General features: G+C 41.3%; 1 protein-coding gene across 1 annotated transcript in view; it reads right to left on the minus strand.

The window, feature by feature from the left end:
• Window positions 1–6822: 6822 nt before the first annotated feature.
• Window positions 6823–12074, minus strand: part of IFT80 (intraflagellar transport 80) — a 111693-nt gene continuing 106441 nt past the window's right edge. Inside the window, exon 20 of the mRNA XM_036758235.1 lies at window positions 6823–7883. Coding sequence (XP_036614130.1) covers window positions 7776–7883 — 108 coding nt within the window. The 3' untranslated portion in view covers window positions 6823–7775. The remainder of the gene's footprint in view (window positions 7884–12074) is intronic.

Consider the following 12074-nt stretch of genomic DNA (forward strand, 5'->3'; position numbering starts at 1 on the left):
AAACCCCTGGGAGGGAATCTCTTTGGTCGGGAATGGGGGGAGGAAGAGAGAGTCTCTATCTCCTTCCTCCCCCTCACCTCCTACACCAGGCAACTTTGTGAATTCAGGAGATCCATCAAGGCCATCAGAAAGATTTCACCAACAACTGAATCTGCTAACAGTGTCTCTGGAGCAACTGGCTGAAGGCCACCGAAAGCTGAAAGACATGCCAGAGGCAAATGAAGCACACTGAGAAAGGCAGTTTCAGGACTTCGCAAGGGCACCAACCCTCAGAGCCCAGCAGAGACACACAAGCTAAGGACAAACACAGGTTCAGATAGGTACAGAAAGATAACCGCCCAAGAAAATAGCTTCAAGACACCTGACCCCTTGAACCAGAAAAGAACTCTTTGCTATGGACTTAAGAAAGGGCTTCCAGTCACCAGGAATTGTGACTTTATATTTTGGCTAAACATGTTCTCTACCCATGTGCCTTGCTACCTGATAATACTATGGAGATTTAAGTCCTCTCTTCCCTTGTATACTTTTGGGGGAAATGTTTTTGTCCCAACTATTCTTACTATAGCAAATGCCCTTACTAAAAACTCATTAAGTCTAGCTGATAATCAATAAAGCACACTGGATGGAGGCCCAAGAGCAAAAGTCCTAGACGCACCAACCTCTCAGGCTTACCCATAGAACTCTGATGGAAGAAGAGGTGGTCATTGTCCGCTGGTGACCTAGTCTGCTAGTGCAAGTTGGAAGAATGAGCTCAGGGGGGGAGGCTACACTGTGATCCCTTTTTGAAAGAAAAAAAACAAGAATCTTTTATTCTAAGGATAAAAATGAATTCTCCAGCTTATTGAATTTGTTGTTGTCAATGGTATTTATTCCTTTTATGACCTCGAGTAAGTCACTTTCCTTCTCTGAGGCTGTTTCTTCATCTGTAAAATGAGAGAGGATGTACTTAATTCTATGGCCCTATGATCTATGACATAAAAGGCCCAAGCACATGATGGGGAAGAAAAATACCAAATTAAAGAATTGGATTCTATTGAGACTTCTATTTTGGAAAATAATATCTTAAACTAAGTACTATTTTATGCCTCAGTATCAATTTTTAATATGCACTGGTCTTAAAGCTCTTGGAGCCCCACTATGGAATTCAAATTTTCAGTGGAAATTCAAACATAATTTTTATATACTCACAGGGATTTGTGGAAGAACATTTTCCTTCAATTATAAATTAGTCTCAATAACCAAAGCATAAATTAGATATCCTTAATGATTTTGATAATTGCTTTTCCATAATGACTACTTTGGCTGCTAATTGACAAATGACAAGATAGTTGATTTTCCCTGTCTTCATATTTGAACAAGTCACAATATCTTAGCTTATCATGCAGTGACACTTGGCATTTGGCATAATTCCACTGGTTTGGGCACTCCTGCTATACCTTCTCATCATGTGTGATTCTTTTTCCCCCCAATATATGTTTATTTATTTCATTAAATATTTCTCAATCATATTTTTAAAAATGAACACTTTTTAAAAAATTTTAAGTTCCAAATTATCTCCTTTCCCTCCCTTGCCTTCCCCTTTTTTGAAAAGGCAAGCAATTTGATATAGATTATACATATGAAGTCATACAAAACACATTTCTGTATTAGTCAGGTAAAAAAAACAGACCAAAAAAAACCCACATGAAAAATCAAGCTTTTAAAAAAATATGCTTTGGTCTGCATTCAGACTTCACCAGTTCCATATCCAGAGATGGTGTTTCAACAATCCAGCTAGCAGCTTCTGTGGGGGTGCAAGATCCACCAACAGCCAGCACCTAGAAAGCTGTCAACACACTGCAAAAGCACAGGTTCTTTTGATCTTCTTAATTAAGGAAAGCTACGTGAAGGGGTTGACAAGCTTACTTTAATTCAGCATACAAATATCATTCACTTAGTTCAGGGGAAGAAGCCAGCACCCTGAACTTCAGAACAAATACAAACAAATTACAAACATGGACAGACAGACCTTGTCTGATTCAAATCCCAATACATAGTTTAACAAAGTCTCAGCATCTGGGTTATGGATGTGTTGGTAAGCAAAATGGGCTCTTAGCACTTAGTTGGCCTTTGTTTCCTTCGAGTAATTCAGTGTATTTCATTGAGTCTTACTAGGTGCTAAGCCCCAGGCCCAAACCCCTATTAGGGGTAAAACCTATGTGGGTGTGGATTGGTGACTAGGGTGGGGCCCAAGGTGGGGCTGGCTAAGGGCAGGTGCTAACTCCAGAGCTATGCCTGTCTTGAGTCTTATTAGGTGCTAAGCCCCAGGCCCAAACCCCTATTAGGTGCTAAGCCTATGTGGGTATGAAGCTCCCAGGGTACCAAGGGGTGGTGCTAACTCAAGAGCCAATCATAGCAGCCTAAGTTCTGGTCATTCAGATAACGTTTGATGATGTCTAAAGCCCTATAAGAGAGGACAGGGCCATTTGTGCAGGGGCTCTCACTCGTGGTGGTACTGAGGCAGAGACTCGGGCAGCTATAGCTAGGAGCCCTTCAGCTTGTAACCCGGATGCTGAGACTTTGTTAAACTCTGGTAACTATGTATTGGGATTTGAATCAGACAAGGTCTGTCTGTCCATGTTTGTAATTTGTTTGTATTTGTTCTGAAGTTCAGGGTGCTGGCTTCTTCCCCTGAACTAAGTGAATGACATTTGCATGCTGAATTAAAGTAAGCTTGTCAACCCCTTCACGTAGCTTTCCTTAGTTAAGCAGATCAAAAGAACCTGTGCTTTTGCAGCGTGCTGGTAGCATTCTTGTTGTTGGGCTTGGCTTGGTCTTCCACCCCCACAACAGCCGCTAGCCGGATTGTTGAAACAGATGGCTAGCATTTTTTGTCACAGGTCCTTTGGAATTGTCTTGGATCACTGAATACTAAGTCATTCACACTTGGTCATCAAACAATATTGCTGTTACTATGCACATTGCTCTGCTTCCTCTATTCTGTATCAGTTCATGTAAGTCTTCACAGTGCAATAGTACTCCATCACAATCATTTTAGTCACTCTCCAATTAACAAGCATCCCCTCAATTTCCAATACTTTGCCACCAGAAAAAGAGCTGCTATAAATATGTTTGTACATAGAGGTCTTTTCCTTTTATCTCTTTGGGATAGAGACTTCATAGTGGTATTACTGGATCAAAGGGTATGCAGTTTTATAGCACTTTAGGCATAGTTCCAAATTGCTCTCCAGAATGGTTGGATCAGTTCCATGTGCGATTGTCTACGTTTTCCCATTAATCCTACACAGAAGATCTTCCCAATATAATGAAGACCTTGGTCTTTTAGTATCCTGAGGATACCAAAGTACCACTCAGGTTGTCTATCTGTTGTCTCTCATCCTTGTTATATGATTTTTTCTTTTCCAGTCCTTCCTGTCCTCACAAGTCACCTTTGGGACCTACTTGCCCCTGCCATGTACCATCCCATTGCTTCCTGGGTTATCCTTAATTTTGTTTTTCCCAAGATAACAGTATTCCATAAGTCACAACCATATAACATTGCCAAAGAAGAATATCAGTATTAGAAAGATGGATTTTTAATCAGTTGGAGAATAAACAATTTTGGTGCATAAATATACTGTGCCATAAGAAATATGCTCATCTGACCATAATCTGTTGGCTTTTTACTTCTCCCTCTGCCTTCCTTTTTTTAGCCCTACTCTTCATCTGCGTTATGACCCCCAATCCCTTGAAACCTCAGTTCTCTCTCCGGCCATCTCCCCTGCACTAGCCACTCTCTCTTCTTTTCCTTATCTTGATCCCTTGGTGAACAATTCAATCTGTTCTATCTTCCTCTCAAATCCCCAGACAATCACCAATTACTCCTAGCCAAGGTGCCTCAACTTGCTTTTTCTCACTCTCTTTTTAACCCATTATAATCTGGCTTCTGATCTTATCTATCCACCAAAACTGTTCCCTCCAAAGTTACTAATGATCTCTTAGTTGCCAAATCCAATGCACTTTTCTCAATCCTCATTCTCCTTGACCTCTCTGCAGTCTTTGACACTATTGATCAGTTTTTCCTCTTTGATTCTCTTCTTTCTAGATTTTCAGGACACTCCTTTCTCCTGGTTCCCTTTGAAATGGAGATGGAGATAACTAAGAAAATAGAACATTGGTGTCAAACAAATAGAAATGAGAGTCATTAAACCATACATAATGATCCCTGCAGGCTGCATCTTGGCTTAGAAAATCACATATTAACATTACCTATGTTAATATAATATTTTTATTTTACTTGATAAATATACTTTAATTGGGTTCAGGCAATATGGAAGAGTAATTCAGACCTCCAAGTTTGTTTAACATGCAATGCAAGCTGCTAAGTCTGACATCCTTGACATCTCTAGAAGATAAGAGTGATGACCTTGGAGTCAGGAAGATCTGAGTTCAAATCCTGCCTCAAGCACTTTCCAGCTGTGTGACCTAAGCAAATCATTTAATTTCTCAGTTTCCTCATTTGTGAAATGGGAATTTCATGGGGCTGTTATGAGGATCAGATGAGATAACATATGTAAAGCTCTGCACATTTTCAAGAATTACATAAATCCTAGCTATTATTAGTAGGTTATAGTGCTGTCTTGTACATAGTAGGCACTTAATAAATGAAGTTTTTTCTTACTGTCCTACTCTCTTGTCTTCCATATTCAATCAGTCTTGTCATGGCTCCACCCAAGGAAAGGAAACATTCAAACAGTGAAGGGGGACAATGCAAGCGGGCATCTGGGTGCTGTGGGGATGAAGCTGGTGAGCCTCACTCCAACTGCATACAAATTTACATGTTACAAGCCCTGTTAAATAAAATGTACGCTCTATCGGGGCAAGGACTGTTTCTGCCTTTTATTTTTGCCTTTGTTTGTATTCCTAGCACTTACACAGTGCTTTAGCACATTGTAAATGCTTGTTAACTGACTGTCTTACCAAAGACCTCAAAGACTGAAAGTCTCCACATAGAACAAAATATTTATGGCAGCGCTTTTTGTGGCAACAAACAACTGAAAACATAGCACACGCTCCTTGGTTGGGGACTGGCTAAACATGTTATGGCACATAACTGCGATGGAATATTTCTGTGCCCTCAGAAAGGATGGAGGAAAAGATTTGAAGGACCCTGGGATGCTTCTCTGTTTCTTTGAAGGGATGATGAATGGAGGAAATGAATAAAAACAAAATTAAATGCTGTATAATTATAGCAATGAACATTGGCCCTGGAGAAGAGAGAACCTACTTTGCTCCTTTTATTGCAGAGGTAAGGGGACATTGGTGTGGAATCTCATCTATGCTGGAAAACATGGTCGATGCATTGGTAAGTACGTCTAACCACTTTCTCTTTACATCTTTGTTACAGGGAAAGGCTCATTGGTAGGAGACAAAGAAGTGTGGAAATGAATGTGCTGCTAAAACAGAAGATGTCAATAAAAATAACCCGAAACATTTTAAAAAGATGTCTCCTTGAGAGGAATTACATTGCAATTACTTTCAGCCCTTTCCCTTACAATTTGAAAAAAAAAAAAAAAGGCTCTGCCCATCTAATCCGGTTAGACTGAATTTAAGTCTCTATTCTTAAAAAAATATACATTTGGTGAATTTTCCAGCACACAATTCTTCATGATTTTCAGAAAATGGAAAATTATCAGATTTCTATGTAGCATCAACAGTGAATACTGCTTTGAACAGTAGAATGTCATCACAGAAGGTAGGAAAGAAGGAAGAAAGGAAGGATGGAGGGAGAGATGGAGGGAGGAGGGAGGGAAGAAAGGAAGGAGGAAGGAAGAGGGAGGGAGAGTGGACAAGCATTTATTAGGCACCTACTATGTGCTAAATCCTTTAACAAATATTATCTCATTTAATCCTCATAACCACCTTGGAAGGGAAGTGCTATTATTATCCCCATTTTAAAGTTGAGGAAACTGAGACAGAAATTTAATGACATGCTGAGAGTCACAGCCAGTGTGTCTGAGGCCACATTTGAATTCAGATCTTCCTGATTCCTGGCCCTGAGTTGTGTGCATTGTGGCACCCCCTGGTTACCTTTATTAATGTTTACCATGTGCCAAGCACTCTGCTAGTCCCTGAGATACAAAGACAATAAAAAAGACCGTTCCTTGCCTTCAAGGAGCTTATCTTCTCTTGGAGGAAGGCGACCCACAAAAGGGAACTGAAAAGGGGTGAGAGAGACAGAGACATAGAAATGGAGGTTCCCACAGTGGGCATGGTTTTGAAGTTGGAAAAGTCAGGTAGAGCTGGAAGGGAAATGAAGAAAGGCTGGTGGGCCTGGGATCCCCCATGGGAGAAGGGCAAGGGGCCTTGCAAAGGGCCATCACAGAGTGAGAAGGGCTCCTAAGGTGGGAGCAGTGAGGCCCCAGGTGCTGAGGGAAATTGGAGGATGAGCCAGCTGCAGAGGCAGACGGAAGTCTGCGAAGTCAGGAATAGGGCCAAGAGGGAAATTAGAACCAAAGAGGCTGAAGAGTGACTTGGAGGGGATGAAGCCCTATCTAAGCACAAGGACTTGACCCCTACCATTTAAACAGCTCACTTTTGTGGGGGAAGGGATATTATTAGAAATAGGTGGAGTGTCTCAGATTTCTAACCTGTTTACATATTTCTTTTATTACAGAAACTTAGCTGTCACTGATTAAATATGCCAGCTGCACAAGCCACGCAGCCCTCTGTGATATTACATTCAGTATTTTAACACCATTCATTAACAAGTTTTCAGAAAAAGAATCCTAAAGATACTTAGCTAAAATAGTTTAGGTCTCTTTGGTGAAAGCATCAAGTGATAAGTATAAATGCACTTTATTGGATAAACTTATCTTTTATTTAATAAATTTATGAAAGGTGAAGAAATATTTGTATTTAACAGTATTTGCAATCATTATATCACATTTAAGTTCGCAAAAGGTACAAAATTATTTAGTGCTAACATAGGAAATAAGTATGTAAAGATTCATTTATATAAATTTTAACAACTCATAAGACCATAATAATTGAAGAAAAGTTACTGTGATAGACTAATCAAAAAGAGTTCACTGTAAAATCTTACTTAAGTGAGGCACAGAATGCTAGGGGCTAGGCATGGAGGCAAACGTGCCCAATTAGCAGCACTGTTGTTCACAACACTTTCCAAAAGCATTCTAACATCTTGCAAGAAACAATGGTGAAAATTATACTGAATGCCAAATCTAGTGCACCCATTGCACAGGCCACTTCCAAAGTCTCAGATTTGGGAATCCTGTGTTTCACATTAATGTGGTCCAGACATAGCTTTAGAGCTTTTTCATATCCCTTCTTGGTGATTTCAATAAAAACTGTGTATATATGAGAAAAATTATATGATACTCTCTTTACTTTAGAGGAAAACCTTAAGCACCAATGCTAATGATCCACCTGGCATTTTCACAAATCCATCTCCTTTAATTTTCACTCTAACAACAATTTGGAGGATTGTACAGTTTTGGAGAGTTGAATGAACAGGCTCATGATAGTTCTTTTCAAGAAGTTCAGAACTTGAAGAAGAGCATCAATGCTTTCTATGCCACAGACAGTCAGGAACAGCAGCAGAGAGAAGGCCAACATCCAACCACTCTTGGGACAGGGATGGCTAGGTAGGCACCTTGGAACTATGGGAGGAGAGAAACCCTCTGCTAATGAGTGGCCTGGGGGACCGAAAGCTCACAGGAAACAAGCAGCCTCCCTCTGATGGGTTCCCCACCATGGACAGCGACCCTGAGTGCTCAGTGCTTGGCCATCAGGCTTTTGCCGGAGAGGCTGGAGGACCGCTCCCTCTCTTTAGTGATCTCCATCTCAATCTTGGCCTTGATTTTGTCCCAGTCGACCTGGAGCTGCAGAAAGGGAGAGGTGAAGAATGTTAGTTTTGCCTTTGATTACACTTTCCCTCACGTAGCAAGCTGACCGTGGGAGGGCTGTGTCTTTGAAAGGACAGAGTCCCAGAGAGCAGCACCTTCAAGGCTATACCCAGGGGGCAACAGAGATTTCTGGTGCAGTTGCATAGTGAGTAGTAATTGTACCTCAAAATAACAACAAATCTCTTGAGAATAAGAGTCATTTGCACCAAGTTGGCCTGGGCTGGTGGTGACTGGGGAGGCAGAGGCAATTGTGACTTTTCAAATCATGCTCTCAGATCACCAGACACCAGGTTCAATGTAGGAAAACGACACACTCAAGAGACACCCCCCTTGTTGTGGGGAGAGTTTTTAAAAAACATTTTGTTGAAGATGTGATGCTGAACATTAGTCCAACCCACTAATCTTGCTTAGGAACCATTTACATTTAATTTCAATGCATAAAGCACAACCTTTCAGTGGCCTCCTCCTTCCCAGGCTTCTATCCAGATGAATGCTTTAATGTCTGTTTTCATCTGCTTTTCCTCTCTGGTTGTGCAGGCCACACTCAAGAGCATCCTTCCTTCATCCTGTCTGGTTTTTACTTTTCATTATTTCATAAAAGTCTTTCCAGATCTCTTTCTCCACTCCTGAAACTTGTCAGTCTCAATGACATCACAGGACACCATCACGTGTGGGTGGAAGGCAGAGGTTCCTAGGATCTCATGCCATGGGGCAAGCCAATGAGACATACCTAGGAATGAAGGCGTACTCCATAAGATGGAACAGGCCAGAAGTGTTCTGCATGTGATGAGAAGGGGAGCCGTGGGAGGTGGGAGGAGGGAGAAGGTTTGGAGGAGGCTCTGCAGAGCCTGAGACAGTGAGCCAATAAAGGAGGGTTGGTAGGATTGCTTGGGTGCAGTGAGGGCCCAGTGAGGTTGTGTAACCTAAGTCACAACTCTATTTAAATAAGCCTATAAAAACCCAATGTTCCTTTGGGGGCCCTTAGGTGCAGTCTCTGTTCTGGCTCACTCAGGTTGGTGGAAAAGTGTACAAGACATTGAACCTGTCTGCTTCAGTATCTTCATCTGTAAATGGGGATAGTAACAGCACTTCTCTCCCGGGTTGTCGTGAGGGTTAAGTGAAATAATAATTGTAGAGCTCTTAGCACATGCCTGGCACATAGCGAGGACTCCATGCAGGCTTATTTCATTCCATCGTTCCTTTACGGTGAGAAATGTTTTTTTGTAAATGTTCTTATGATGCTATTCCAGTGAACGTCTTTGCTTTGAGCTAATTTTAGACTCTGGCTGATGAGTTAAAGGTGGAGTCTAGAACTTGAGTTCAAATTCCACCTCACACATTTATTAGCCATGTGACCCTGAGCAAGCCACTTAACCTTGTCAGTCTCAGTTTCTTCATCTGTAAAATGGGGGTAAATAATAGCATCTATTGCAAGGATCAAATGAAATCACAACTGTCAGTCCTCTGTAAAGCCTGAAGCGCTACAGAAATGCTGCTATTACATAGGCAGGCACTCCTGGGCTCGCATTGGAGGGGTATAAATACACAAGGTGCACAACTTGAACCCAGAATAGCTATCCTCTGGGAAAACACTCCTGCAAACTGAGGGGCTGCATTTCTATGGTCTAGTAGATTGTGGGGCCAGGGTAATCTTTCTAGAGCTCAAGGATCTAACTTGGACCAAGTCTCAGAAGCTTTCAGGGGCTTCCTGTAAGTTGCTAGAAAAACAAACTTGCTCAGCCTGGCTTTTAACACCCTCTACAGTCTGGGTCCCCTCTACTTCTTTAGCCTGATTTCACCGTGCATCCAAGTTAGAGCTGTTCTTTGTCTATGCCTAGAATGCCTTCCCTTCTCAATTCCGTCTCTCCAAATCCCTCAAGCTTCAGCTCAGCTGTCATCTCCTCTAGTAGTCTTCTCTGACTCCCTCCAGTTGTTAGCACCATCCTTAAATCACCTTATATTCACTTATGTAATCCCCAAGCCTAGCGTAATATAAGCTTTTTGAGGGGAAGGAGGGTTTGATTTTTTATTCTGCATCCCTAGAGTTTGGCATGCCCTACATAGAGCAGAGGTTTAATAAATATTTGCTTAATTGAATTTCTGAATTTTAATAATAATTATGAGATGCATTTATGATAGCCAGGGGATTCTATTTGCAGATTAGGCCTTATTAGCTTTCGAAGAAGCCTAGGCAGGTGTTTCCTGGCTCTACTTACTAATCACTTTGGCAGATGGCTCCAGGTAGTGGGTAAAGGGGTGAGTCAGGATGGCTTTTTAAGAGTTACATTCTAAAATTTCACTTGAACAGGATCCTAGATTTAATATGGGAAGGGACCTTAGGGGGTTAGGAGTTATTTAGTCCAAATCATTCATTTCACAGCTGAGGAAGCTTAGGCTAAGAGAAGGAGAAGAAATCACCCAGGTGTCATGGAGCTCTCATGAGACGACTCAAACCCGCGTCTGCTGACTGCCCAGCACTTTCTCTAGAACATGCATATGCATATGCATATGTATATGTATATGGTTGGTTGTTGTCCTTCATTCTTGAAGAGGACCAAAATGACATCACTATGCCAGAGTCAGTTTCAGTGTGTTCGACTGTGGCTGATCGGACTGTATGTATGTATGTACGTACATGGACAATTTGTGGCCAACTTGTGGTGGAGCATTCTGAGCTCATGTTGGTCTAATCAGCCAGTCAGACACCAGGAAATCTGACTCTAGCATACTGATGTCATTTTGGTCCTCTCTGAGAACGAAGGACAACAGCCATGTTTGCATGTATGTATATGTCAATGAATGAATAAATGATGTATGTACATATCTAAGTATATACGCACATATAAATACATGTTGTATGCTGATAGAACCAAGTTAAAGGTTAATAGTTTTACCTTTTATGAGACAAAAAAATATTCTCCATATACGTTATGCATATTATATCCAATGAACGGAATTAGAAGGGCTCCATTACTGTTAGTACTAAATGTAGGTCTGTGCCAAGACATAAGGACACCTCATGGAAAGGGGCAACAAACACTAAAGTATCTGAAGGTTCATTTTTCACTGAGATTGTGACAATTTTTTAAAAATAGCAAAATTATTTTTGTTCACATTAAACAAAACCATTTGTGAGAGGGAGACAGAACCTCTTGGTCATCCTCCAGATCTAAATTAGCTCACCAATGTTTCTGAAATCAATCACAATAAAACCATTTATTGATGGTCCACTAGACACCTGTCGCTCACCAGAAGTCATCAAGGAAATTGCCTACATCCACACGAGGCATTTCATATCCTCCAAATAAGGCTGCCAGTTGAAAGCCATTATATTATTGAAAATAAATGTTTTACCCTGGCAGTTATCCAGTTTGTGAAAGATATTTTTATTGACACTGCAGACCAGCAGTTTTAAATGTTTTTGATCACCAACCCTTGTCATTTAACATTTCTGAGCACATGCCTCCAATGTGTATATTATTTATACTTACACGTTAATTATATACATGTCCTACTGCGCTAACAATTATGTACATTATAACACTTACACAAAATAGCCAATTAAAAGGATGACATAAAGATGAAATAATATTCACTCCTATGGTCAACAGGGAGTGTGGACTCCCTACTGGGAGTACCATGGCCAAAGCTGGAGTTTACTGAGTACAGGAGTGATGTGGTCAGTCCACTTTAGAAAAATCAGTTTGGCAGCCAAGCAAAGGATGGGTTGGAGTGAGCAAATACTTCAGGCAGAAAGACCAACATGCGAGGCTATCACTGTGGCCCAGGTATAAGGCGGTAAGGGCATGTGCCAGGGGGTGGCAGAGGATGGGGTGTATGGGAGAGATGTTGCAAAGACAGAAGCAGCAAGATTTGCTAACAGGATAGATACATGGTTGGATATGACACGGAAGCTGTAAAAACCTGGGTGACCATGAGGACAGTGGTTTTATTTGACACTCATAGGGAAGTCTGGAAGAGGGGCAGGCTTTTGGAGAAAAAGGTCCAGCTCACAATCCATTTAAGCCTGCTCCGCCTGCATGGCTTACTCTAACCTATGCAAAACAAAAAGGCATGAAGTTCTTGCTCACTGATCACTGCCACCAGGACAGCTTCAGTCATGAGGTGATCTGAGGGTAGAATGCTCCCAAAGCACCTGAGCAACAG

The sequence above is a fragment of the Trichosurus vulpecula genome, chromosome 4 (genome assembly GCF_011100635.1).
Source record: "Trichosurus vulpecula isolate mTriVul1 chromosome 4, mTriVul1.pri, whole genome shotgun sequence".
Taxonomy (NCBI): domain Eukaryota; kingdom Metazoa; phylum Chordata; class Mammalia; order Diprotodontia; family Phalangeridae; genus Trichosurus; species Trichosurus vulpecula.